At 54.5% G+C, this 26707-nt stretch overlaps 1 protein-coding gene across 1 annotated transcript in view; it reads right to left on the reverse strand.

Moving 5' to 3' along the window:
* Positions 1-274: 274 nt before the first annotated feature.
* The window catches only part of SREBF2 (sterol regulatory element binding transcription factor 2), a 57359-nt gene continuing 30926 nt past the window's right edge, over positions 275-26707 (reverse strand). Inside the window, exons 8-19 of the mRNA XM_045779450.2 lie at positions 26006-26198; positions 25185-25366; positions 22788-23064; positions 20049-20218; positions 13015-13183; positions 11595-11712; positions 10634-10743; positions 9111-9243; positions 6498-6666; positions 4148-4333; positions 2545-2656; positions 275-2033 (exon numbers count right to left, since the gene is read on the reverse strand). Of these exons, the coding sequence (XP_045635406.2) occupies positions 1813-2033; positions 2545-2656; positions 4148-4333; positions 6498-6666; positions 9111-9243; positions 10634-10743; positions 11595-11712; positions 13015-13183; positions 20049-20218; positions 22788-23064; positions 25185-25366; positions 26006-26198 (2040 nt within the window). The 3' untranslated portion in view covers positions 275-1812. The remainder of the gene's footprint in view (positions 2034-2544; positions 2657-4147; positions 4334-6497; positions 6667-9110; positions 9244-10633; positions 10744-11594; positions 11713-13014; positions 13184-20048; positions 20219-22787; positions 23065-25184; positions 25367-26005; positions 26199-26707) is intronic.

Raw genomic sequence — 26707 nt, forward strand, 5'->3', positions numbered from 1 at the left:
GAGCAGCCGTGTCCTGGATACAGGGACCTCTGTCCCCAGCCCCACCTCCGGCTGCCCTTTTATCCCAGGCTCTGTCCCGCCCAGGCAGCCGGCGTGGGAAGGAAGGGGCCAGGTGTGCGGGTGGGCGAGGAAGCTCCTTCCGACTGAAACCTCCCAGGGGCCTCTCAGTGGAGTGAGAGGGGCTGTCCTCAGTCCCTGACCCACCAGAAGCCAAGCCCCGCAGCCAACTGGCTAGTCATCGCAGCGGTCACACTACACAGCCTCACACAGCTCCTGCTGGGTGGTACCAATCTGTGTTTATTGAATAGCCTACATCCAGGACACAGTGCATGATTCCATATCGAGGAAGCCATAGGTGTAGCCCCTTTTCCGTGAAAAACCACCCCCTCCCACCCCTAAACAATAATGAGAAAAGGCACGGTATATACACATGACACAAGGGCTGGCTCACCCGGGAGGGGGGGAAGGTGGGGGACAGGGGCCACAAATGACGGGGGGAGGGGCACCAGAGACAGAAAGGGGGTAAGGTCCAAGCTGAGCCATTCCAGCCTGTGCTTGGCATCAGGGGGAGCCCCTGCTGTGTGCACCCCCCAGTCTGTGCTGGGGCCCCTGCACGGGCAGGGAGGGGGGGGAAGGAAGCCCCTCTCAGCCTTGCAGCAGGCTCTGGGGTCTCAGGCAGTCCTCAGGTCCCGGTGGAAATGGCCTCGGGGGGGGGCGCACCATGCCAGGGGGATCCAGAAAAGTGGGACCACTTTTCCTCCCAGGACCCCATCAAGGCAGGGGGCCTTATTCTTAGTGTCCGCCCCAAAAAGGGGCGGGGAGGGATTGGGGGTTGGTCCCTGCCACCCTGGCTTATTTTCAGGTCAAGAATTAGGGATAAAAATAGACTACGGAGGTAGGAATTGGGGTGGGAGGGAATTGAGAACCCACGCTGAAGGCCCCTGGTCCTCAGTCCCGATGGGTAGCTTCATCTCTCCCAGCCCCCTGGGCCTACCCTGAACTTGGGCTGCCATCCCAGGGGGCGGGGGAGTGGGAAGGAACAGGACAATTAAATAAGACACCATTTATTTTTTAAAAAAATTAAAAAATAATGCCGACATTATTTCATCCAACCCCAGGCCTGCCCCCTGCCTCCCACTTGCCTCCCCAGGGCTGGGCCCCCCTCCTTCCCTGGCTGTCCTGTGTAATAAAGAGAAAACAATGAACTGGCTTTGTCAGGCACAGGGGAGGGGACACAGACCCAAGGAGAGAAAGAAAAGATGCCACAGCAACTCAGCCCTGCGTCACGGCAAACCCAAGCACACGGGTATAAAAACATCTGTATAAAAAGGGGGAAGGGGCAAGCTGGGCACAGTGCCAAGGGTGAAGCGCTCTGGTGCCCAGAGACCTATGTCCCCCACGGGGAAAGCCTGATAAAAAACAAGGAAGCAGGAAAGGGGGATGTTCGGGGAGAGAAGAGCTGCGGAGGGCTGAGGGCTGGAGGCAGGGGCCAAGCAGGTTGGGAGCCCCCTGCTGCTTTCAGGTCGGGGACTCCCCAATTCCTGCCCTGCCCTGGCTTTCCTCTCCCAGACCCAGGGGCCCCTGGACCACGGGCATCTATCCACAGCAGCTTTTGGGGCTCTGCCCAGGGGCCTACCAGGCTGAGGTGATCCAAAAGCCTCAGCAGGCGACAGCTCAGGAGACAAGGCTCATCCCACAACTCCCAGAGGGAGCAGGGAGCGAGACAGCTAGGCTGGGAGGAGGGAGAGAGACCGAGAGACAGAGGGAGGAGGGCAGGGGAGGCAGCAGGCTGAGGTGGGCAGAGCCCAGGGGTCAGGAGGCGGCGATGGCTGTGCCGCCCCCCAACTTGACAATCATCTGCTGGCAGTCGTTGCACGAGCGCCGGTCACCCGCCTTCTCCAGGGTGCGGGCCGCCTCAGCCAGCAGCACCGCCCGCTGGCCCGGGGAGGACAGGAAGGACAGGGGAAGGTGGCGGCAGGCCAGCAGGATGGCGGTGGCCCGCTCTCGCTGGCCGGGCCAGGCATCCACCTCTCCTGCGGGAATGAGGAGATACGTGGAGGAACCACTCACTGAGAGCCCTCCGGGATGCACAGGCTGTTCCAAGGGCTTGCTGTGGGCGCGTGTACTGACCCCCAGACCCACCCGGTGCGGTAGGTTCACGGACGACAGGAGAGGCACGTGGCCAGCACCCCGCGGCTAGCATTCGGTGGTGGGGTTGAGACGCACCCCACGCAGCGTGGCTCTGGGGCTTCCAGCCCGGCCTCTGCGCTGGGACGCCATCTCCAGCCCTCCCCTCCCCGCTGGGACGCCATCTCCAGCCCTCCCCTCCCCGCTCGAGGCTGGACCCACAACCCGACCAAGCCGCGGCCTTACAGCGTTCAGGGCTTCTCCCTGGCAGCCCACGGGTCCGAGCCTCGGGCTGCTTCTGTTCTCGCACTACGTCCGAGAACACTGCAGATGAGGATACCCGCAGGGGCCCCTCCTCCCGCCCCTGCTCAGGCAGGGTCCACACCAGGCCCAGAGCCGGGGTGCAGGGAGACTCACCGTGCTTGGTGTTCTGAGCAGTTCGCCGGCGCAGGCTGTGCTCCAGCAGCTGGTGCGTGCGGGTGGGGCTGGCTCCCGCCATCAGGCGCACGGTGGCTTCATGCAGGAACACCTGGGGACGTGCAGGGGGGACACGCCTGTTCGGACCCCGGCAGATGCCTGTCCCGGCGGCCCTTTCCTCCACACGACCCTGCCCTGCCCTGCCCTCCCCATGGAAGCGACCTCTGTCCTCACTCTGACCTCCAATCCCAGCCAGACGCCTGGGGGAGCAGCAGCCTGGGGGAGCAGCAGGAGTGGGGAGCCCGGCACAGGCTGGCTGGCGGGGGGTAGCCACGAGGCTGAGCCAAGAAAGAGGCAAAGGGCTGCTCCCCTCTCCTCGTGACAAAGCGAGCGCTGACAAGCCCCCTGGGTTGGAAGACAAGAAGCCTGGGCGCAGCCTCAAGTCCTGGGGGGCTGCCTCCAGCTTGAGAACAGGCTGAGGGGAGGCAGGGGCAGCAGGAGGTGGGAAAGCTGGGCTGGCACCAGGAGGCCTGGTCCCGTTTCCTTCAGTTTCTTCAGAAAGTGAGGCCAGAAGGTTTCTAGGTGAAAGTGCAGCACTTCTGTAAATACGGGTCACCGGGGAATGGGAGGCAAGGCCTCGATCTGTAATTCCTTCAAATCTCAAGGCTCCTTTATACCTTCGTATTTCCATCTGTGGGGAGGGTCTTGAGTGCCACCTGGGAAGGCCACGGGGGGAGCCACTAAAGAGTGTCAGCGGCGGGGAGGCAGGACAGAAATGGTGTTTCACGAGGAGGCCGTTGATGCCAGCCATGCCCCGAGCAGATGAGAGGGCCCCGAACCTTGGGGCCTACTTCTGCTTTACCCAGCGGCGGGTGGGTCACCAGTGATCATGTGTGTTTTGTCCACTGTCCGTCCTGGCTCACTGCACACAGGAGCCACAGCGTGACCCTGTGAGGGCCCAAGGAGAAGGCAGCCTCGCTCTTTCGTGCCCTTCCCCTCTCACTGACACTCTGGCCTTCTCACTTGAGTTTTTAGAAAATAATTCAGGCAAAAACATGTTGAGTACATTACTCTAATTAGCAATAAAAATCAAACAAGCAAGGAAACTATTTGGGTCCAATATGCCCAATTATACAGCCACCCTCAGAGACTTCTCAGACCCTGTGGCCATCACCAAGGGGATGTTATGTGCAGTCACACAGCAGAACCAAAGCCCCCGGCGGCTCAGAAAAAGAATTAAATGAAGTTCTAGGGAGCTTCTGTCACTCTGACACCAGTCAGAAAAACCAGAGGCGAGCTCTGTGCGTGCCCTTCCCAGCCATCCCAGGGCCAGGAGCTCCTCCCATCCTAGCGTTGGGCAGGTGAGGTCACTCTGTGCCGGCCCCTGCCTGGGGGCCACGTGGCCTGCTCGCCACCATGCCCCTTGGGCTGGCATACAGCAGGCACTCAACTAACACAAGCAGAAGGGACACAAGGCACCCGGCCCGGCGCTTGACAGGCTAGCTGGCAGACCTCAGAGGACCGACTCTGCAACCCCACATTGGCGCCCCACCGGGCTCCAGGGCCCCCCTCTGCCCTCCCCTGCCGGCCGGCCGGGCCTCACCTTGCGGTACGCTGGGCGGAAGCTGTGTGCCAGCCGGCGCAGGCTGCCCAGGTCCCGCTGGAAGCCGGCCAGTTCAGCGCCCGATGCATGGTACGTCTCGCCCAGGGCCTGGCTGGCTCCCGCCTGCTTCTGCCAGAGTACTGTCCTCAGTGACAGTAGCAGGTCACAGGTCAGCAGCTGGACCACCTGTGGAGTGAGCCACCAGGGAGGAGACAGGTGACTGGCCTATTGCTGGGACAGGGATCCCCGAACTATCAGGTGCTTCCCAACCCGACACTTGTCAGTGCCGGGAGGAGGAGAGAGTCCCAGAGGGGCAGCAGCCTGGAAGACATGCCACAGGGAACAAGAGAACAGCTCAAGGGCGAACTCGGGCTCACGGCATCTGGTCCTTTCCGTGGCCGTAGGTGGGAGATCTGTTCTTCCCATTCTGTGGGGAAGGAAGTGAGGCCCAGAGAGGGGCAGTGGACACACGTGGCAGGTGCAGGAATAAAACCCTCGGGGAGCTGACAGGAAGGCACAGGCTCCTTCCCACCTCATAGGAGCCCCGCTGGCCTGGAGGCTGAGGTATGCAAAAGGTGCCACGGCCCTGCCCCTCAAGTAGGGTCAAAGGGCCTGAAACGGAAGCATAGCCAGGAGATGGAGGAGGGGAAGGAGAGGCTCACGTCAACAGAAGGCAGCCAAAGGCTTGGCCTGAGTGGTCCCTGGGGTTGAGGAAACAGGAGTCCGAGAAGGTGGAACCACAGAGCAGTTGAATGCTTGGGTTTAGACCCACAGACCTAAATCAATTGTGGTTTTGCCACCGACTAGCACACGACTGAACCTCTTGGCCTCAGTCTCCTCATCTACGAAATGGGCACCACAAGGCTGTTGTGTTTCATGAGAGCACTGTGTGTGTGCCCCACGCCCGGCCTTGGGAAGCACTGTCAACGCCAGCCGCTACGAGGCATGGATGAGGCATGAGTGGGGGCCTCAAGTACTGTTGTCTGCACGGCACCGACGAGGCTGGGCCGCCTGCCTGGCTCCCGTCAAGACCAGAGAGCACTGAGGGTGAGAAGACAGCTCAGTCCTTTTTGAGAGGAGTGACACGTGGCCCTCTGGTTCAGATGGACTCCCCCAGAACGTTCCCCTTCTTGCCCCTTCGCCAGGGCACTGGACGCACCCTGGACCCTGCCTCATGCCTTCCTGGCGTCCTGACCCTTTGCCACAGTGTTTCTGGCTGATGACAGCCTGAGGGGGACACGGATGAGGCCTTCCTCTTCAAATGAAATCTGACATTTTTAAGAGGTGAGCGTTGGGGGGAGCACCAGGGGGTGGGGGTAGCAGCCTGGGCTGGATTCTGTCCTTCGAGGGATGGCAGGCTCCATGGGTCTCCTTCTTCTCGGCCCATTCTCCCCTATAGAACTGCCACCTGGGAACCCCAGCCCCACACGTGCCACGGCCTCTTCCGCGTTCCCCAAACTCAGCTGAGACTAGCTGGTTTTCTCATGAAGACAAACTCTACAGACCAGCAGAGGAGAGGCATGAAGTGAGAGGTGGCTCCTCCATGAGCCTTTCTCCTGGGCCCTCTCTGCACATCGCTTGTCCTGCAGGGCTGGCAGGCTTCCTGGGTTCCCCCCAGTATCTGAGGCCCTTGACCACCACGAGCTGGAAGTGCCCGGCTGGACACTTGGGACCAAACCTCAGTGAGGGTCTCAGAGCCTGACCCTCCAGGTCATAGCTCGTCCCTCCCTTTGTGGAGTGAAGCCACGCTCCTGAGTGAGCAGACGACGTTTCACTTTTACTTGTGCGCACTCCGCCCCTCCCCTCTGCCGGGACGGCCGTGCTTTGGGATCCAACAGTGACAGCACGGGGGGGGGGGGGGGGGGAGTGTCTCGAGGGCCAGGCAGGCGTCTGGGATGCACTGTGGAAACATTGCACGGGTACGGCCAGAACGTGCAATGCAACTACAATGCACCACAGCCGCCCGCGAGGAGGTGTGCGTCTGGCCGCGGAGGCGCCCAGGGCAGGCGGGCGGCCCCGGGTGTGCGCGTGAGCGGGCGGGCGCCTGTTCCAAAGCTGGCCTTGCGGCGGCCTAGGGGAGGTAGGCCAGCTGCCTGGAGCAAACGCAGAGGCCTGGCCAGCAGGATCCGGGACTCAGGGAACCCAGCAAAAGTCCAGGTGGAAACATGCTTGCCCGAAGGTCTCAAAGGGACCCCAACTGGGCCAAGCGGCGATGTTTGGGGGAGAGGAACTGCTGGTCTGGTTTGTCTTTTGGACAGCCCCGCTGGCTGGGTAAGCTCCAGGTGGGTCTGAGTGTTCTTCCCCACACAGCTGAGCACCACCCTGAGGGGCCGGGCAAGCCCCCACTCACGTGGTTGAGGGTGAGGTCGCAGGTGGCCCCGCTAACGTTGAGGCTGCTCCAGAGGTGGCCGCTGGCCCTCTCACAGTGGCAGAAGGAACTCTGCTGCCCATCCGCCTTCCCAGACAGTGAGGTGTGCATGGCTCTGCAGGTGTGGAAGACGGCCTTCACCAGGGGGCTCCTGGGCAGGGAGAGGGAGGGGAGAGGCAGGAGGTCAGCGAATGTCACCTGGGTAGCATGAGTAGCCTGAGCTGGTGACACGTGGATCTGTCCACTCAAATGCTGCCACAATGGCTCCAGATCTGAAATGCCAGCCCTGAATGAGGGTGGGGCTCCCCACCCCCACAGCACCTCCTTCATTCAAGGAATGTTGGCCGAGCCCCAGGCCTGGCGATGCACAGCAAACAACCCAACCCCTGCCTGTGGGCGCTCACTTTCTAGTCAGGAGTCAGAGAGTACATGCACTGAACACCGAAGAGGTAATGCCAGGCAGGGTACGCGCCATGAAGGAAAGCCAAGCAGAGGAAGAAGGTGGCATCTTATGAGGGATGGTGGTCAAGGATGTCCTCTCTGGAAAAGTGACATTTTAGCAGAGACCTGAGGAAACAGAGGCGTGAGCTGTGTGGCTTTCTAGGGAGGATTCCAGGCAGAGGAGCAACAGGTGCAAAGGCCCTGAGTCTCTGATGCATGGGACAATATCCCGGGGCCAGAGTGGCTGGAGGGGAGGAAACAAGGGAGAGAGGGAGGACAGGCCCTTCTCAGCCGAGCCAGGCCCCCGTCCCCCATCTGCTTCTGATAGCTCCAGGACGTAGGCCCCCAGAGCGCCCCTCCTGCTCCTTTCCCACTTCTGTGCCTCAGCTGTCGTGGATGCAGGGGAGTGCCCTTTCTCACCAACTTGTCTCCTGAGACTTAGTCCGTCCGCTGTGCCCCCAGGGGGCTGCCTTCTCCTGTCCTGCCCCCTATCAGCCTCCTCTGGCTGCCCACTGGGTCAGGCCCTTTGTACCCACCTCTGGTCCCCCTGACACCGACGTGTGGTTGATGGGCCTCCCTCCCTCTGGCCCAGAGCCCCTCCCAGTGAAGAGATGCACTGGCTGCTTCACAGAAGCCACAACTGGCCTGGTGAAGGCAATCGCACCAGCTGCCCACAGAAGTGCCTGTGCAGGTCCGGCCACCATCGAGCTGCTCGTGGCCAGAACTTGCTCTTTTGTTCACTGCTGCCTCTCAGAGCCTAGAACGCAGCTGGCACCAAGAGGGCCCTCAGTTAAGCATCCACTCGAAAAATGATGGAACCAGGAAGGGGTGTGGGAGGCCTAGGAACAGGGCATGTGATGGAGAGGAAAGGATCGGAGACCCAGGCTCGACCACCAGGACTGCCACTAAAGAGCCACCTGACAGTCAATCTGTGCCTCAGTTTCTTCATCTGTAAAGTGGCCACAAAGCCACTTGCTGCCCCCTCTGGTGGCATAAAGTACTAATTCCACTATGTGCACCTGCTCTCGGAGGGGCCATTCCCTCAGACGCTGGCTGTTCAATTCTCTAGAGGAACGTAGCTTCTTTTCATAGAGCAGATCAGGGAGAGGCTGGGGAGGCTGGAGATGGGAGAGGGGTCCCACAGCATCATTACCCCTAAAGAGCAAAGGAACCCCAGAGGGACTGAATTCAGGTGGAGGAATGTCCGCCGAGGGACTGAGCAGATGTCAGGGCTCTGCTGCTTACGTGAGGGGACTCTGGACGATAGACCCGTCATGTCCTCAGGCACACTGGCTGGGACACAATACACACGGGGTGGAGTGCGAGGTGGGTGCTGACTGGTCAGGGTGCTTAAAAAATGGGTTACTTAAATGAAATTGGGGTGTCAGACCTACCTCAGAGAACCTGCCTAGACCTATTTTTCTCAGCTCCTTCCTGCTCTCCTGGTTCATAGCCTGCTGGACAGGAAATGTTCCAGCCCTGGCTCTGAGGACTGGACCCGGTGGGGCTTTTCTGTCTTGGGGCATTTTACTACTTCTCTGGAGTTGCAGAAGATGTTAGGGACACTCAGAAACAGCCAGAGGGTCAGCAGGCAGGGTGGAGCACCACTATGGGCCAAACGCCTCCAAGAGGAAGGTCAAAAGCTCTCTGGTCATGCCTCGTGCTACAGGCCCAAGGCCTTCTTAGTGACAGGGCTGACGCGGGGCTAAAAGGCGGCTGGAAGGAAACTGGATACAATGACGGCACATGAGACAAGGCTCCTTGGGCCCTTCCAAGCCCTGAGCTGGCCAGAGCCGTCACCACACTGCCTGGCTTCACCAGGAGCTTCCGAAGATGCCAGCAGCCACACTGTTCTCCCTCTAGCCTGTGGCTCCGCAGAGGATGGGAGAGGTGGCCCCGGAATTAGCACTCACAGCTGCTGGGACAACACACACAGACGGGGTGCTTGCCAAGCTCGGTTTCTCCGTCCCGCCCTCTTCCTCCCTCTCACTTTCTCTCTCCATCTATCAGGTAGTCCCCAGGCTGCCTGACCTTTCACCCCAATGACCCTCAGACCTGCTCGCTCCTGCTAACATAGAGAAGTGAGCCTGGCACGCCTGGTCTTTGGGATTCCCCCAGAGAGAAGCAAGTAAGTGGTCAAGGGGGCTTACGCACTCTGTCACTTCCAGGGCTTTGGGAACACGCTCTACTTCAGTAAAATGAGCACGTACAGCCGCGTCGTCTCCTTGGAGCCAGCTGATGGCCACGGTGATGGCGGACGTCCACCACCGACAGATGACATCTGGACCTAGAAGGGAACAGTACCAAACATGCCTCTAGCACCTGCAGACCGATGGTGCTCAGCCGGGCTGCCTGCACCCAGGTCCATGTGCACCAGCCATTGTTACTTTCTGCCGATGGGCGGGGGACCTTTGGGTTGCCCCCTCATACAATTCTGGGGGACATGAGCCAGCGCTATCTTTTGGCAAGTGTTTGGCAACCCGTATCCAGATCCTTAAAGATGCTCACTCCTATTAATCTGGTAATCCCCCAGGGCAACCTATCGCAAAAAAAATGGCCCAAATAGAGAAAAACAATGTGTAACAAAGATGTTCACTGTAGTGTAATTAAAAAAAAAAGATTTATTTGAGAGAAAGAGAGTGCGCACATGCGTGAGCAGGGAGGAGGGGCAGAGGGAGGGAGAGAATCTCAAGCAGACACCCACTGAGCGATCTCACCACCCTGAAATCATGACCTGAGCCGAAATCAAGAGTTGGGTGTTCAACCGACTGTGCCACCCACGCGCCCCTGTAGTGTAATTTTTAAGTAAAACCCTGGGAACAACCTGAATCTCCAACAGTCATGAAAAATGGGGCTTCCCAAGTGTTTGCAATAAGAGGCTCTTGTCAGAATCTTTAGTCTTTCCCTCTCAGAGGCTCGGTTTTCTGAGCTGCGGAACGACGGTACCAGTGGTCTCGCCATGCAAGGGGTGGGGGCGGGGTGACAGGCGGAAGTATAAGATAAAAGGTGGAAGAGCTTATGCTTTTCTCAAGACAGTCCACAGGGTCAGGGGTCATGATGGGGTGGCTGCTTTTCTGGAATCTTTTCCTCCCTGGGGAGAATGGCCAGAAGAGAGCCTGACAGCCCCCTCTCCCAGCAGTCTCAGAAACAGCTGCTATGCTGTCATACTGACAGCAGTCTGGGGACAGAAGCGAAGAATGTCCTGGTGCCAATTCAGTCAGCAGGTTGCACTGGCTCAACCAATGGGTAGCTGCAGAGCAGTACAGATACCCGGATGAAAAAGTCTCTTCGGCAGAGAGTGTCAGACCCAAAAGCAGCCTTGGGGCCACTGTGCATTGAAGAGCGAGCTGCCACGAGCCCCCAGTGTCTAGACCACATGCTGCTCAGTCTGGGTGTTTGGGAAGGTTCCTGCCCCACTCGGCCAGGGCCCAGGAAAGATATTCACTGCTCATCGTCCTACTTTTAGGAGAATCATGATTTCCTATCCCCAGATTGCCACTCAGCAGGGGGTACCTACAGGCTGGGACTACGTGCGGGCCCCAGATACACGCCTCAGATCCAGAGAAGTTTCTCAAGTGCACACTCGTTAACTGCCTCGGAACCCCCGGGACAAACGGGCTGTGAAGGAGTGAATTAAGCAACGTGAGGCCTGCAGAGCCACCCTGCAGGATGCTTACCAAGGGCTGACTTGAGCACGGAGCTGCTGGAGAAGGGTGGGGTCACAATCCCCACAGAGTCCACAAAAGAATTAAGTAATTTCAGGTACTCCAGAGCATTAGAGAATTCACTAGAAAGAAAAGAAATGGTCCCACTGTTTATCAGAATGTACAGAAGGACCCCTTCATGCCTGGTTTCGATGCTCCAGTTCCAAGACCCAATGGCCATTCTGGTCCCTTCCCCGGCATCACGCCAGGCACACCTGAGCCCGGCCCCCAACGCCATTCCCAGGCTCCACAGGCCTTCCTTCTTCATGTGTCCCTGGGCTGCTCCTGATGCTCCAGCTTTTCTCTTTCATCCCCCGTCCAATAAAACCTGACTACTCCCCTCAAGGCCTAGTTCAAATGTCCTCTCCTCCCACCAGTCTGCTGACGTCATGGAGTAGAACTGGCCTCCCTTCCCTGCTCAGGTGCACTCTAGTCGGGACCTAGGCTTTGTAGGACAGTGACTCTGGCACCTGTCTGCCCCGCAGGTCTTACTCTGAGGAGGAAAGACTGTGCTCCATTGCTCCGTAAGAATAAGAAATTGCTTGCACACTGTATAAAGGTCTGGGTCCCCCAGATGTCTGCCTTCTGCTCAGCCCTCCACATTCCATTCCTACGCCCTCAACAGGCCTTGTCCCCTCCCCACCCCAAAAGCAAAGCAACGTAGTCAAATCCCTGATCTGTCCAAGAACTATCTCCACTTGGTGAAGGGATGGGGAAAAGGAGTAAGGCGAAAAGCGGCACACTCGGTCTGGGAATAAAGGGTGAAGAGGTCAGGTCAGAGCTCCCACGGGACTCCCATGGGGCTGCCAGGTTTGAGGAACAAATACCAAGGAATCATTCGATTTCCCCGTAGACCCCACACTAGGGCTTGTTTCCTGCCAGGCATGAGGGCCTCGCAGATGCCGGAGGCAGGGGCCCATCCTGGGGACATTACCAGCTCTCTTCGTCCTGGTCTCCAGCTTTCTTCTTGGCCTGAGGCTTCACCAGTGACTCCACAGCTCGCTCCAACAGGTTCTTGCAGAAGGCCTGGTGGACCTGGGCAATGGGGTCAGCTGAAGAAGAAGGGAAAGGCCAAAAGGGTCAGATGGTCTTCTCATGAGCCTATTTTGTTTTTGCAGAGAAAACAGAGGGCGGGGAGAGGAACCCAAGAAACAGTTCTCCTCTCTAAATAGGAATTCAACCCCCTTCCCCACCAAAGCCCAGAAGCACCCTGTTCGATAGCTGGAAGGTTGGGGGAGGTATGTGGGAGCGGTGCGGTGTCTCCTGGCACAGTACTCAGTACTTCAAGGTTGGGGCTGCAAGCCTTATCAGTGAACAGAAAATGGGAAGGCGGACAGAGTCAGAGGAGGAGAATAAAGTGCTGGCCGCTGCCATGACATGACATGGAAGACCTGCTCCTGTTTTCCAAGTCTTTGTGGCTAGTGATGGCCTGGCTGTGCTGAGTAAACAAGTGGCCTTGTAATGCTTGCAACAGCTGTCACGGCCAAGTTCCCAATTGGCAGACCCGAAGCAGGGCGGCAGCGGCCTCTTCCCTCCCGTCCCATGTGCAGACGTGGGGGCCGCCATCTGACAAGGACGGGGAAGCAGGACACTTAGGAACACATTCTGGGCAACAAGGCCTAGAAACAGAGCCTGCACGAGATGAGAAAGGCTGTCTGCAGCGTAGACAAAGCAGACCGTGGGGATGGAGCTGAGATTTAGGATGGCTTTCACTTTTATCCTTTCTTTTTTGGTGTGGTGCACCATTCTTATATTGAGCCATAAGTTATTATTTTTGAAAAAAGGATAGTGGAAGCTCGTGCCCAGGCCATACCTGCAGAACACGCCTCGCTCTCCCCAGGCTCCCACTTTAGAGAGGGGAGAGCACACAGCGAGCAGAAAGCCACCGGCCGCTCAAGTCTGAGAGCAGGGTAAGTCGCCTCCAATCACTGTCAAACACCAGGGACAGCAAGCCAGCATCTCCTCTGCTGCCTGGAGCCCTGTCCCCGCCACCACTCAGCACTTGATGACCGCCTGTCGCCTATCGTTCTCTAACCACTCCGTACACGTCTGCCTTCCAGTGGGACCAGGAGGCCGGGCCAGCGAACAGCAACTCCACTCATCCTTTGTGTCTCCAAAGCACCCAGAACAAGGGTGAGAATGGTGTGACGGAGGTAGGGGCCACAGGCTCCGAATGTCAGAGAGAGGCAAGCTGCAAACCTGGCTTAGCGGCTAACCAGGCTTGCGACGTCCCTGAGCTTTGGGAAGAACAAGACTGAGACCACCTGTGAACTGTGTGTTTGGAGTACAGTCCCCCTGAAGTCCTGAGGGCTCTCCTGGTTTTCTCCAATCTCCAGTGGCTGCCAAATTCTCACCTGGGTTCCTCTGAGCACAGTACAGACTCTCCCTGGCAGCCGACTTCACCGACCAGCTCCGCTCCATGAAAAACTTCTGGCCCAGGGGGTGGCACAGCCAGCGCAGTGAGTCGGGGACGGCGCTGCGCTCAGGGCCACACAGGCTCTGGGCTCTACTGAGGAAGTAGCTCTGTGGAAGGACAAGGACCGGGGGTAATTCCAGGGCGACAGAACGCTGGCCATCAGAAAGCACTACTGTGGTGGAAGCAGGCTGGGGAAGATGGACAGAAGGGCCGGGCCCCTCATATCCGTGGAAGTAAACGTCACCACTGAAACCAGGACAAGTGGCTCTGGGGGAGCCAGCTGGACTTGGTGACTGGGACTTGGTGACTGGGTACCACCTTCAGCGGGGTCGGGGGACAGGGTTTCAGGGCACGGGTGGGGCCTCTGCTGCACCCTGTCCTGCTTGGTCGGCCTGGGGCATTGAACCAGCAGAGGTGGGGAGGGGTGGTTCGTGGAGGAGAGGTTACCCTCGCTCCGCAGCTGCATTTCCACCCTCAGCCCTGCGAGGGCCTCTGTGTCCAAGCCAGGCGGCCCCTGGGATCCTGGGACTTTGCCTTATCTGTCATTTTAATTACTTACCCTTTAGAATATTTTGAGGCATAAGAGTGTTCTGCTTTGACTAATTTTTCATCTCTTTTACCTCTGAGTATTAAGAGTATAGGAAAGGCACACAGCAAGCGGCTAGTAATGTTATTTACATCACTGTCACGCTGGAAAGCACTGGAGTGACGGGGTAGCTCCAAGGCTCGTCCAAGGACCCGTGCAGGCATGCGTGTATATGGCTGATGTCTTTCCCCCGAAAGCTGGCCTTGCAAGGGCTTTATCTACTCCCAAAGAGACTGCCATGCCATCCCTAGGTGATCCCCTGATGTGAACACCAGCCCATGAGGGAAGACCAGCACAGCCTTTGAGAGCCTCTTTGCTGGGCTATCTGAAGCCGGCGCCTTAGTCTCCCAAGCCCCTCCACTGCCTGTGGGGTGACATCACTCCAGGCCTCCAGGAAGAAGAACTGCAGGCATGCTGTCTATCCATGTTTTCAGAAATTCCGCCATTTATTAAGGATACTTTACTCTAAAACCCGTAATTTCCAACCCATAAACCCACTCAATGCAGGCTGATCTGAATGAGGAGATGAGCCGAGAAGGATGGGAGGGGGGACAGGCATGAGACCCAGAGCTCAGGAAACCCAGAGGGGCCGCTGGGACAGGCTCGCAGACTTCAACCTTCACACTTTCGCCCTTGCCTCCACAATGAGAGCAGTGCCTCCTTGTCTGGTTCAGTCTGATGGTTCTGACCTTTACTGGGCTCTAAGTAGCCATCAGCTAATGTAACAGCTTCAGAAGACTTGAATGCCAGGGTCAGAAATAGAACTGCCAAAGTGCCATCAGGGAACACGGACTGAGATGACGGACTCTCATGGCGGGGGGATCTGCAGAGTGCTGCCTGAATCGGAGCAAATGACCTGGCCAAACTGCGCTACAGAGACACGATCACCGCACTTCCCCGAAGTCTCCAATCACGGGGCCAGCAGCACTAACGACCTGCCCTCCTCTCTGCTGACCGCCATATTTGAGCCGGATACGGGAGAGCAAGCGCAGAGGAATCCCATGACCTTCTCCTGACCCTCAACAAAGTGCTTGCTGAGTCCGAGCTTGTAACTGCAGTGGAGGAGCCTGAATGGGACAGAGGTTGGGGGCGGGGTGGCGGCAATCCCAGGGCCAGTGAAGTCAGAGAACCTCCTCACGGTTGCCTGATCAGCAAGGGAGCACAGTGCTGCTCCAGGGGACACTGAAAACAACGGGTCCCTCACGAGGGTCCGAACATCACCAAGAAAAGCAGAAACAAAAACTAGTTAGGTGGTTTTGCAAGAGGAACCCAAAGAAGTATTTAGAAAATCATTAAGTTAAAATACATCTTAATGCTTAATTCTGAAGAAAAACCTTAGTTAATTCAAAGACATCTCAGCGTGTGTGCGTGGGAGCTGGAGTTTAGTGGTTTGAATTAATAAGACATATAAATCCTGTACAATCAACCACAGTATCATTTCTAGAAGGCAAACTGAAAGAATAACTTCTGTTGCTCTTTTAATTTTCTTGGCATTATCACCCTATGACAATTTCCCTAAATTTTACAGACACCAGAACCCACCTAAGCTGCGGCCTAGGAGCCCCCTCCCCTCTAACTCATCTATCTGCTAACTGCCAAACGGAGCAGCCGTGGCAGGAGACTCCGAACTGCTTAGATCTGAGAGCCACCCTGCAGTCCCTAGCCATTCCTAATTCCACATCGTGTCCTCCCACACCAGGCTTACTCCATGGTTCTCAAACTGTGTGCCAAGGCACCCCGAAGCAGGGCAAGGAACTTGCAGGGGTGCTCCCAGATATTTACCTTTCTGAGGTAAATACAGCCATGCCCAACATGAGTCAGACACCATGGAAACTACTAAATGGTGGTAGTCTGAAGTCTCGATGTGAGACTGCACGACCTTCCTTTGGGTGATGTCACATCTTCACGAAGTTGAGTTTTTAGAGGCTACTGTAATAAAAAGCAAGCACTGTCTGAAAATCAGAAGTTGGTGGTGTTACTCCGATTTCAAAGTTTGAGAAGATACACGGCACGCAACAGGCACCTGTACCCCGGAAGTCAGCAATTACCGTTATCAAGAAAGAAAATACTATTTCTTCTTTCATTTTTGTGTGTTTTGCTTTAATGGCTACTAAATTGTTAAGACATAATGTGTATTAAGATCTCTGTACCTAATTAATAAGCAGAACTGTTAGCTCAGGGCAACCATGAAAAAATTACTGAGACACAAAGGGTGCCATGAGCTGAGAAAGACTGGGAACCTCTGATCTAAACCATTTTCACAGAGGCCAGACCTCTGCTTGCCCTCAAAGCCTGACTCATTGGCTAGCTAAATATATTCGGACTGAATTCAAAGCCTCTTCCTCTTTAGGAAAGCACTGTCTGGGCCTCTCAGCCTGGCTCCTCTCAAGAGAAGCCACCAGACGCAAGGGGCGGTTACTTTCCTAGAAATCAGTTCCTCTCCTCTGCCCAACCTTACTGAAAATGCAAATTTGGCGACACCAGTGGTGTTCCAGGTACTTATGCCCTGAGTGAGCATCACCACTTCTAGAGACTTCACCTCAGGAGAGACTTATACAAGTAGGTGAGGAGAGCGCGAGGTGACACTGCCCGCAGCACCGTAACTGCAAATACGGGAAGCAACCGGACGCCCCCCAGCACGTGCTGCAGTACCCGGTACCTCTGTGGAGTAAGGAGGCAGCAAAGAGAGAGGCCCAAGAATCATTGTTCGGTTGGAAAAAAGTAAGTGGCAGAACAGGGTTTCAGGCAGGATCACATTAAATAGATTATAATGTGTCTATGTTAGTACATGCAAGGAGGAAACTGAGGAAATACACATCAGACTGCTCACTGCCTGTTAGACGCATCAGATGTTTTGGGGCGGGGACTCAAGGGCAGGGACAGTTTTACGGGCACCATCTTCCTGATCCTCGGCTGCCACATATACACCCTCCTCAAGTGGGCTGAGTCCCTCTGAAGCGTAGCTGCGTCTTGGCAGTAAGGACAATCAAAACCCCAGTGGGGCTTTCAGGACAACAGGATGATCCTAACATTTATAGGGGAAGGTAAAGGGCAAAAACGAGTCACTAAAGCTAGAGGGCTGACACTTGCAGATAGCAAGACATATTAGAAGGCTCAGCCATTAGGGGTGTGTGGTGTTGGTGTAATGGGACAGACTGGAACCTCCAGAAGCAGACTCGTTATACATGGGCACCTGATTTATGAAAAAGTGGCACTTGGTACAGTGGGGCAAGGACGGTCATTTTAATACCAGAGTCTGGGGGCAGGGAGACTTCCATATGGAAAAAAAGTAGACCCCGCATCTCTACCTCACACAGAAAATCAATTCCAGGTGGATATGGACTTGGGTGTGGGAATCAAAGTACAGTAGAGTGTCTTCACGACTGAGATAGGGCAAAGATTCACCGAACAGGACAGAAAGTGACTGACTGTAATGCAAAAGACTCATCGTCTGATTTCATGAACATTGAGAACTTGTGCTCACTGACTGACACTGTGAAGAGAGAGACTAGGCGGGGCCCCGCGTGGCTTTGTTGGTTGAGGGTCTGACTCTTGGTTTCGTCTCGGGTCATGACCTCAGCTTGAGATTTTCTCTCTCTCCTTCTAACCCTCCCCCTGCTTGTGCTCTCTCTCTCTCAAATAAATAAATCTTTTTTTTTTTTAAGGCAAGCCATTCTTTTTTTTTTTTTTAATATTTTATTTTATTTATTCGATAGAGATAGAGACAGCCAGCTAGAGAGGGAACACAAGCAGGGGGAGTGGGAGAGGAAGAAGCAGGCTCACAGCGGAGGAGCCTGACGTGGGGCTCGATCCCACAACGCCAGGATCACGCCCTGAGCTGAAGGCAGACGCTCAACCACTGTGCCACCCAGGCGCCCCTCAAATAAATAAATCTTAAAAAAAAAAAAATCTTTAAAAGGGAGAGAGAAAGAGAGAGACTGGGCAAGCCACAGAGGGAGATACACGCAAAGCACATATCCAACAAGGATCAAAGCCAGAATAAAGAACTCCTTCAATCAAGAAAAAGACAGACATCTCAAATAAACAGGTGTTAAGACTTGAATGTGGTTTTCACGAAAGAGATTATCCAAATGGCCAATGAAAAGGTGCTCAACATTGTGAATTCCCTGGAAAATACAAATGAAAACTATGAGATACTAGCAGAAGGGCCAGAAATGATGCGATCATGTATTTGGTAAGGATGTGGAACTGGAACTTTCCTACACTGCTGGTGGAGTGGAAACTGGTACACCTGCTTTGGAAAACTGTTAGGCCCCGTCTACGAAAGCTGAACATCCTTGTAACCGCTGACCCGGCAACACCATCCCTAGAAATGCAATCATATGCTCACCACGAGATGAACAGGGACGTTCACAGCAGCACTGTTCATAGTAACCAAGAACAGGAAACAACTCAGAAGTCCATCTCTAGGTCTAGCCATAGAATGGAATACTACAAAGCAACGAGAATGGACAGTCTAACTATATGCAGCAACACAACTGAATCTTACACACCACACTGCATGAAAGCAGCCGGACACACACGGTACATACTATGTGACTCTCCTATAAATTTCCAACAGAGGCAAACCATCTGAGGTGATCAGGATGGCGGTCTCCCTGGCTGGAGGTCTTGCGGTAGGGGGAGTTTGCTGACTGCAAGGAGGTCCAAGGGATGTTTCTGGGGTCCTGGCCACATTCTGTTCTTGATCTGTCTGCTGGTTGTGTGACTGTATTCACTCTGGGAAGTCACTGAACTGTGTATTTATGATTTGTGTACTTTTCTACACGCAAATTATACTTCAGTAAAAAGTTTACAGAAATAACAAATAAGAGGCAGGTTAAATTATGGTGCCAGAATTCAGAATAATGGTTATCTTTGTAGGTGGCAGTGTGAGTGAAAGCCTGCAAAAGCTTCTGGGGGTGATGGGGAGTTCTACCTCTTCTTCTTTTTTAAAAGATTTTTTTTTTTAAGTAATCTCTATACCCAACGTGGGGCTCGAACTCACAACCCCAAGATCAACAGTCGCATCCTCCACCGACTGAGCCAGCCAGGTGCCCTGCAAGTCCTACTTCTTGATCTGGGTCGGTTGTTGTTACATGGGTGAGTTCACTTTGTGAAAATGCAACAAGCTGTAAATTAAAATGCACACATTATTCTACAGGTGCATTGTATTTCAATAAAATTAACGTCTTCAAAACGCTTTTTAGGGGCAGAGAAGTTACAAGTGTGATGACATCAGCCCAGAACGCCAGGACAAACGAATGGGATACGGAAGCAGCCTACCCGATGCCTCCTGCTCTCAGCCTCGATTGGCCTTGCCCAGAAATGCCACCTTGCCTTCCCCTAAGACTGGGTCAAGAGCAGTGCGTTCTCTGGGCAGCCGAATGAGCCCCAGCCTTGTACGCACCCACTGTCCTTAAGGCCTGTTCCTCATCTGGATTCCCTGCCAGACTGTGCGCTTCCTGAGGACTGGGCAAATAGCCCTCATACCACTGCATCTCCACTCCAGGGAATGCCTGGTCCGAGCTGGGACTCGGTAACATTTGCTGAATGAACATCTTACCTATGGCCACTGAAACAGCATTGGGACACAGAAAGTACACTGGGCTTTCCCATGCCCTCTGTCACTTAGACTAGGGTGACACACTTCAGGAAACATCCGTGTCGCCACAGGGCACGTTCCTATTCAGCTCATCAGTGCCACGACTGAGATATGGCAACAAACAGAAATGTGATCACTCCGTGCTGAACACAGCTGATGTATTCAGCAGCCTACGCAAAGCGGGCACCGAATAAAACGTCTCTTTCTGCTGGAGTAAGAGAAAGCCTGAGGTCAGCAGAAGCTGTGAACTAGTTGATAACAGCGACTATGAATTCCCAGGGCTGGCCCTATGCCGGGCACAATGCAGGCGCCTGATAATAACCATTCCGGCCCCGGGTCTGACCTGAGCTCCTCGAAGACGTGCACTGTTTTCCATTTCTGGACTGAGAGTAATAGAAGATATGCAATTGCTACTTTTGTGTGAATAAAAACACCAGGAGACACGAGCAGAAAATCTCAACATTTTTATGACCACTTGAAGAGCAGAAGAGTCATATATTTAACCCCTTGAATACGGGTCACTGTTATCACTGAATCAATCTTCTTACTCCAGGCACCAAAATGTCCTCCTTATGCTTGTAAGGTCAGGAGGGGTTTTGTTTTTCTTGGGCTGCTTTGTTTAGTGCCTCAGTATCTGTGAAATGACCCACTGACTGAATTATCGACCCCTCTGGGTAGTCGGCCCCCAAAGGCAGGGCCCACACCCATTTTTGCATCTTAGCTCCTGGCCAGGGAAGGGTGCTTTGTGCCAGTCCGCAGAAGGGAGCAGCAGGGTACTCACCGCCAGGAAGCCTAGCTTGCCCCCACACCGGGTCTTGAGCCCCATGGCGGCAGTCAGATGGATCTCGACCAACGTGCTTGGCGGGATTTTCTCTTCTGCGCATTCGGCCAGGTTCACGGCGCACAAAGCCATGTGTACGTCGGAACAAGCAGATCCCGCAGGAAGCTTCCCTGTGGCAGGCAGAAACAGACGCTGATGTCGCCAGATTCCTCCAAACCAAGCTTTTTTCTGTTTTCTCCAGTGTAATTAGAACAAGAGCACAAGGACTGAGAAAGTACTGGAAGTCTGTCATCAGATGGTCCTGGCTGGGATGCGAGGCTCTGTGACCGAGTAGCTGTGTGTTCCTTTCTACCTCACAGGTTGTTGGGGACAAGAGAAAATGCATGTCAAGTGCCTGACATGTGGCACATGGGCTGTGGAAATGGGAACAATTAAGATTGCAGGTCGTCGTACGGGACTCAGAGGTAGGCACTGCGACACTTTCCAAAACACAACCACGTTCTACTGAAACATCCTGCATCTCCAAACATGGAGAGAGGTAATAAAAATTTAAAAACAACAAGAAAAAAATTGATGTGAATTTATTTTCATTGTAAAAGAACGCACAGCATCTAAGCACACCCCTTTTTGAGGGGGAAGTAACACGAAACAGCACTGACGTTGGACACATCTTAGGTTAGCAGGTGGAAGGCGAGGAAGGCTTCCTACGTGCTCCCATGTGAGGGCTGCAGTCATGTGCTGTGACCCTGAAGTCAGGGGCTGAAGTGCCCTTGTGCCGGCATGAGAGCCCATCAAGGCCGTGAGGCTTTCACACTGTTGCTCACTTTGGTCCTCACTACAGGGCTGGAAGGGGGCCAGGGCAAGCAAGCTCTGCTAAGGAAGCCTGCGCTTCAGGGGTGGCCCCATGTCAAAGGTCCAGACGGTGGCTGAGCCAGGCCTCCTGACCTCAGCAGCCCCGCATTCTTCCCCTGGGGCCACCCTGCCTCCCCCATCTTTCTACCAGCCCCTACACTTTGTTCTGCACAGGCATCAGGTGTCGCTCTCCCCCAGGAGACACCATCTGGCTTTCTCTCTTCAGGGGAGGGAGGGTGGAGGTCAATGAGGGGATCATGTTTTAGTCACCCGTCCTCTCAGTGCCTTGAATAAACCCAGGACCGCAGAGTGCTCAGCAAATGTGGATGGAATGAGTGATGTGAACTATCCCAGCTGGAATTCTCCAGAACATGACAGCTGGGAGGGAGTTGGTTCCATCCCCCAAGGGCACACTGAGAGGGCAGAGAAGAGCGAAGCAGGGTCCACAGACGGGGACCCTCTGCTGGAACTCTACCATGAGTCCAGGTGTTAAAACCCATGGCTGGCCCCACGGGTCTCATCTCCCATTCACGCCACGCCTGGGGCCTGCTATGGCCCCATTTCTGGGCTGAAGCTCCCTCACCAGCGCATTTCCAACACCTTCCCGTTACATCCCACTGTTGCTTTCTGACCTTCATCGGATATCCCTGCAGCAACCTCCCTTGTCGAGCCCTCTGATTTTGCTCCCCCAACGCCAAACCTCTCAGGCAGTCTTCACCTGACTCCTGCCCTTGGCCTGCCCATGATACGTGGTGGTTTTCTGGGTCCCTTAAGGGTCCCCTTCCAAAGGCCTCTCATCAGCAACCTCGGCTTTCATTCTCACTGTGGCCAAAGACCAAGTCCCCATCTCGGGCTGTGGATCCAGCACGTGCACCGCCACTCATCATTTCCCTCCAGGCCTTGCAGGCAAGCAAGCGTCCCAAACGAAACTCCTCACCTTCTCCCTGGAAACCTGCTCCTCAGCCTGTTTCCCTCACCACTGTTGGCAGCAACACCATTCCCCCCAAACTCTCAAGCAAGATACTGGGGAACTATCCTCGCCACTCCTTTCCTGACCCTCTTCACGTCCCATAGGCCCCCAAGCCCTGTCAATCCCAGCTTCTGCTCTCCCCGCCTGTTCTCCTGCCCCTCGCATCTCCAGCTGCATTTGCTCCTATCTGGACTCCCTGATGCCAGCCTTAATCCTCCCCTCACCCACCTTCTACCTGCCATCAGAGCGGATCTGCTCGCTCCAGAATCTGATGGCGTCACCACTGTCTGAATGCCCCTCACTGCCTGGCTCCCGTCACCCTCCCCTTGGCCGGCTGGCTCTAGGACTACTGAAATCTGCTTCCCAAAAGTCATCCCACTGCCTGGAAGGCACAGCCCCTTCCACGTGGCTGGCGAACTCTACCCCTCCTGTCACGCAAAGCCAAGACTTTCCAGAAAGCCCTTCTTGAAATCCTCCTCATAGTACACCCCGCCCTGCAACTGAAGCCCAATCCTTCTGCTACCTCTACCACACGAAATCATAATTCACTTGCTGACCTGCCTGCCTATTATTAGAGCAGAAGTTTGTTGAATGAAATAAATGATATTTCACTGAATCTAAGATGACATCAATTTTAAGTTTACTATTAATTTAAGTACCACCCAGGAAAAAACAGTGCCATCTCCACCATACCATCCACTGTGTAAAGGACACAGCCGAAGTATAGAGAGATTAATGCGAAAACATGTGCACCTTAAACTGATGAGCTACGGTCATGAACCATGTTTACAGCCACGGATATGGGTGGAAGGTCTGCCTGACCATTCCAGGAGAGCAATGTGAAAAGGGCTTCGACCGGGGCAGAGAACTGGCAAAGGCACCTGGAGGCCAGCCGGGCAGTGGAGGCCACCCCTCACCTGTGATGTGCAGCTGGTGCAGCCTGTGATAGGCCAGGGCCGCGTCCCGGGCGCTGGCCTTGGCTTCGTCCTCGAAGCCTGCTGCGGTGGCCGGGGCGGCCCGCCGGCGCTGGAAGACCTTCTTGAGCAGCCAACGCACCAGGCGCAGCTTCTGCAGGCTGTAGCGAATCACATTCCAGGAGAGGCTGCAGGCCAGGTCCAGGCGGGAGGTGGGCAGGGCCCGGCCCAACACCGACAGGCAGGTCTGTAGGTTGGCCGCAGCAGCCGCAAAATCGCCCTAGGAAGCAGTAAGGGGTGTCACAGTCACTGGCCTTGCTGCGGCCTTTTTATTTTGCTTTATTTTATTTTTTTCAAGATTCACTTATTTATTTTAGAGAGGGGGGAGGGGCAGAGGGCGTGAGAGTCTTAAGCAGACTCTCTGCTGAACGTGGAGACACAGGGCTCGATGCAGGGCCCATCTCACAACCCTGAGACCATGACCTGAGCCGAAACCAAGAGTCAGACACCGACTGCGCCACCCAGTCACCCCTTTTTATTTTAACAAAAACTTTTACTTTCCCTTCACTCCCTAGATTGATATATCAGAGTAATACATGTTCATTAACAAGTCTGGGAAAATTCAGAAAGCAATGAAAAAGTTAAAAGAAATCACCTGTAACCTTACCCCCCAGAAAGAATGATTCATGTATTTTCTCTTGGCCTTTTTACTAAATTGGGATTGTACTGTGGTCTCTCTTTGAGCAAATGCTAGTCACAATTTCCCACAGTAGTTTCACACATAAGATGATAAAATGGATTTAAATGATGATCTTTCAGGCTTAGGTGGTCTTTTAAGCTTTTAGGTTTTCAAAGTGTGGTTCCCGGAGACCAGTAGCATCAGCCCCTGGGATCTTGTTAGAAATGCAAACTCTCGGTGCTCTAGCCCCACCCTCCCCCACCTGCTGAATCAGAACCTCTGGGGTTGGGGCCCTCCAGGTGATTCTGTTGCCTGTTAAAGTCTGAGAACCACTGTTTTAGACAGATACCTGGCTAAACTACTATAACCAAGGATCTCGATAAACTACTGTTTGCCAACCGGAGAGGGTCTAATGGAGAGTCTATGGCCCTGTACTGAAGACAGCTTTCTCTCTCTGTTTCTCTCATTACCGGCAAACCGAAGGGAACGTCCTCTCCCGTCTCCTGTCCGGCAGTGGGCACAGCTGTATTTCTTTCCAGCATCATTACGGGAAGTGGATCGGTACGGGGGAGCACCCCTCTCCCCGCGGATGCACAGCTTCTGACACACACTGGTCCCGACGCACCTCAGCCCTGCTCCTGGCCCCTTCCCACTCCCGGGGCCCTCTCACTGTACTTCCGAGAGACATGGCTCAGACAGAGGCCGCTACAGCTCCAGCCCTCCCCACCCTGGAATCAACGTCACATCACTGCCATTCCACTTTGTATCTCAAATATTTCCTGAATCAGTCTTTCCTTTCAATTCCAGGCTCTTGCCACCTCTCATCCAGTCTATTCCAGGAGCCCCTAACTTGCTTCCGTGCCCCTTCCTGCAGCCCATTCTTCCCCCAGCTGCCACAACAACAATCGTGAAACACAGACCACACCTGCCTCCAGGATATACATCTTGGAATGCTTTTTTTTCTGGGAATGGTCCTGCTTCAAGCGGTAGGCCCTCAACAACCACACCTGTATTCCAGGAGCCACAGCCCTCGGCATGGCTGACAGCTCCAGGCTGCTCGATCAGATTCTCTCTTGTGGGCCCTGCAGCCTGCAGGACAGGAGAGTCGGCCCATGGCTTCCTGCAGCTAAGGACTGTTCCGCTCTTATTCCTCAGATGTAACCTTTAACTCTTCCTTCAATGCTGTGAATTACCCCAGAATCCTTCCTATAAACTTTCAGCTAATTTTCCTGCTCAAAAACTTTCCTGGTTCTCCAGAGAACTGGGGAAAAAGCCCCAAATCAGTTACTAGATGAAGATCTCTCCAATTTGGGCCCGAGATACATTACCAGCTTTAGTCCTCCTCTGTCCCAGATGTATCCTACACTCCAGACATACCTGTCTACCTGCTGGTCCCCAAATACCCCATCTATTCATGACTTCTCCACCTGGAAGGTCCTCCCTGCCCCTGACCGCTCAGCTCAAGCCCCAGATTCCCTCGGCCAGAACTCGTCCCTTCTGCCCCAACTCCCATAGCACTTTACTCTTCCTGTCCTAACGCAGACTACAGATTATCTCGTGTCCATGGAATCATTTACACATAGGTGTCCTCTCCTCTGCTGCCCTGTGACTGTCAGGGGCTGGGTCCCTTCCTGCTCTTGCTGCCTACAAGCACCTACCACAGGACTTTACACCCCAGGGTATTCAAGAGAAGTCGCTGAGTTATCAGCTGCAGACCTTACCCTGGCAAGATCCAGATCTGCCTGCTTCCGGTGTCTCCAGAAGGTGACTGAGGAGCGTGAATGCGGCCGGATCACTGGCTCCCCGTGGACCAGCAGCTTCACAAAGACGCTCAGGACAATCACGCCATTTACCAGCCATAAGAGGAGCGTTGGCATCATCCAGTCAAACCAGCCCCCAGAACCTAAAGAGGAACGTCTCAGCTGAGCCCATGAGGAACGGCCTCCGAGAGCAGCCCTCGGGGACTGCAGGCCACCTTACTGACCCCCAGCATTTGACGGGTTGGAAGCCTTCTACTTCATTTTCAGAAGAAGCGTGGATAACAAGATCGCTTCATTTAATAACAATGTCTAAATGCTTTTGATAGGAATAAGACAAAACCTCAATCCACAGTATAGGCAAATTTGGGACAGTTCTGAAGCCTAAATAGGAACCCTGTAGCCCTTGCCACTATGGAGCTAGATGCCATAGCTAGGTAACAAAGATAACAAAAATCTTTGTTAGTCAAGGTGGGGTGAGACCAATGGTTTCACAATTTGGGCAAAAATATCACACCCTCCTTCAAATAGGTACACCCTCCCTTCCCATATCCCCAACCCCCGTAATAACAGCAGTGTGGGTTCCGGATTTCTTTTGTTCTTACTGACTGAACTCGGGCCCACCCTGTTACTTCCAAAATGTGACTTTTGCCAGTCCCTAGCGGGCCTGCTACAAAAGCTCTCTGGGACCCCGTGGACAAGCTGAGCAGTTTGCACACACAGGGCCTGTTTCCTGCCACAGCAGCCCACCCATGCTTGGGTTGTACGATGGGCCCTCTACCTACCTGACTCAAGCGAAAGGATGCTGCGGCCAGAGCCTGAGTATGGGTGCTGGTCAGAGCTGTGGGCCCCTCCCCACTGCAGCAGGGCAGTCAGGGGGTTAAAGGAGAGGCAGAGAAAGGTGAGGACACACAGTAGAATTCGAGAGCGGTCCACCATGCCCAGCGCTACAGGCGGAGAGTCCGGCTCATCTTTGACCTTCAAAACAGGGCCGAGAGGTTGGAATGAGTATTGCGTGGGTTTTAACAGCATTTTACTTTTATATGTATTGGAGTCCGATTGTGAGATTTCAATTCAAGACTACGAAGTCAGACAGGAAGAGAGCTACGAGGCAAGTAAGAAGCCCACAGGTCTCCAGCTGCTTCTCAAACACTGGCACACTCGTCCTGTTGCCACATGGGACAAGAACATGTTCTGAAGACCAAAGGCAGATGAGTCCTGCTTATAAAATACAGCACAAAAGAGAACATTCTGCATGCCTTTATTTTTGTGTAATTCCACAACAGGCAAGGTAATGTAATCTAAAGTGACAGAAAGCAGATGGGTAGTTGTGTGAGGCTGGAGAGGGCTGTGTGAACTACCTGCTACGGGGTATGAAGGCGCTTTGTGGGTGATGGAAACGTTCTGTATCTTCATTATAGTGATAGTTACCTAAGCATATACACTTGTTAAAACTCCTCATACTGAGCGCCAGTACTTCATGCTAC

This window comes from Ursus americanus, chromosome 17 (genome assembly GCF_024610735.1).
Source record: "Ursus americanus isolate L20-20 chromosome 17, mUrsAme1.1.p, whole genome shotgun sequence".
NCBI lineage: Eukaryota > Metazoa > Chordata > Mammalia > Carnivora > Ursidae > Ursus > Ursus americanus.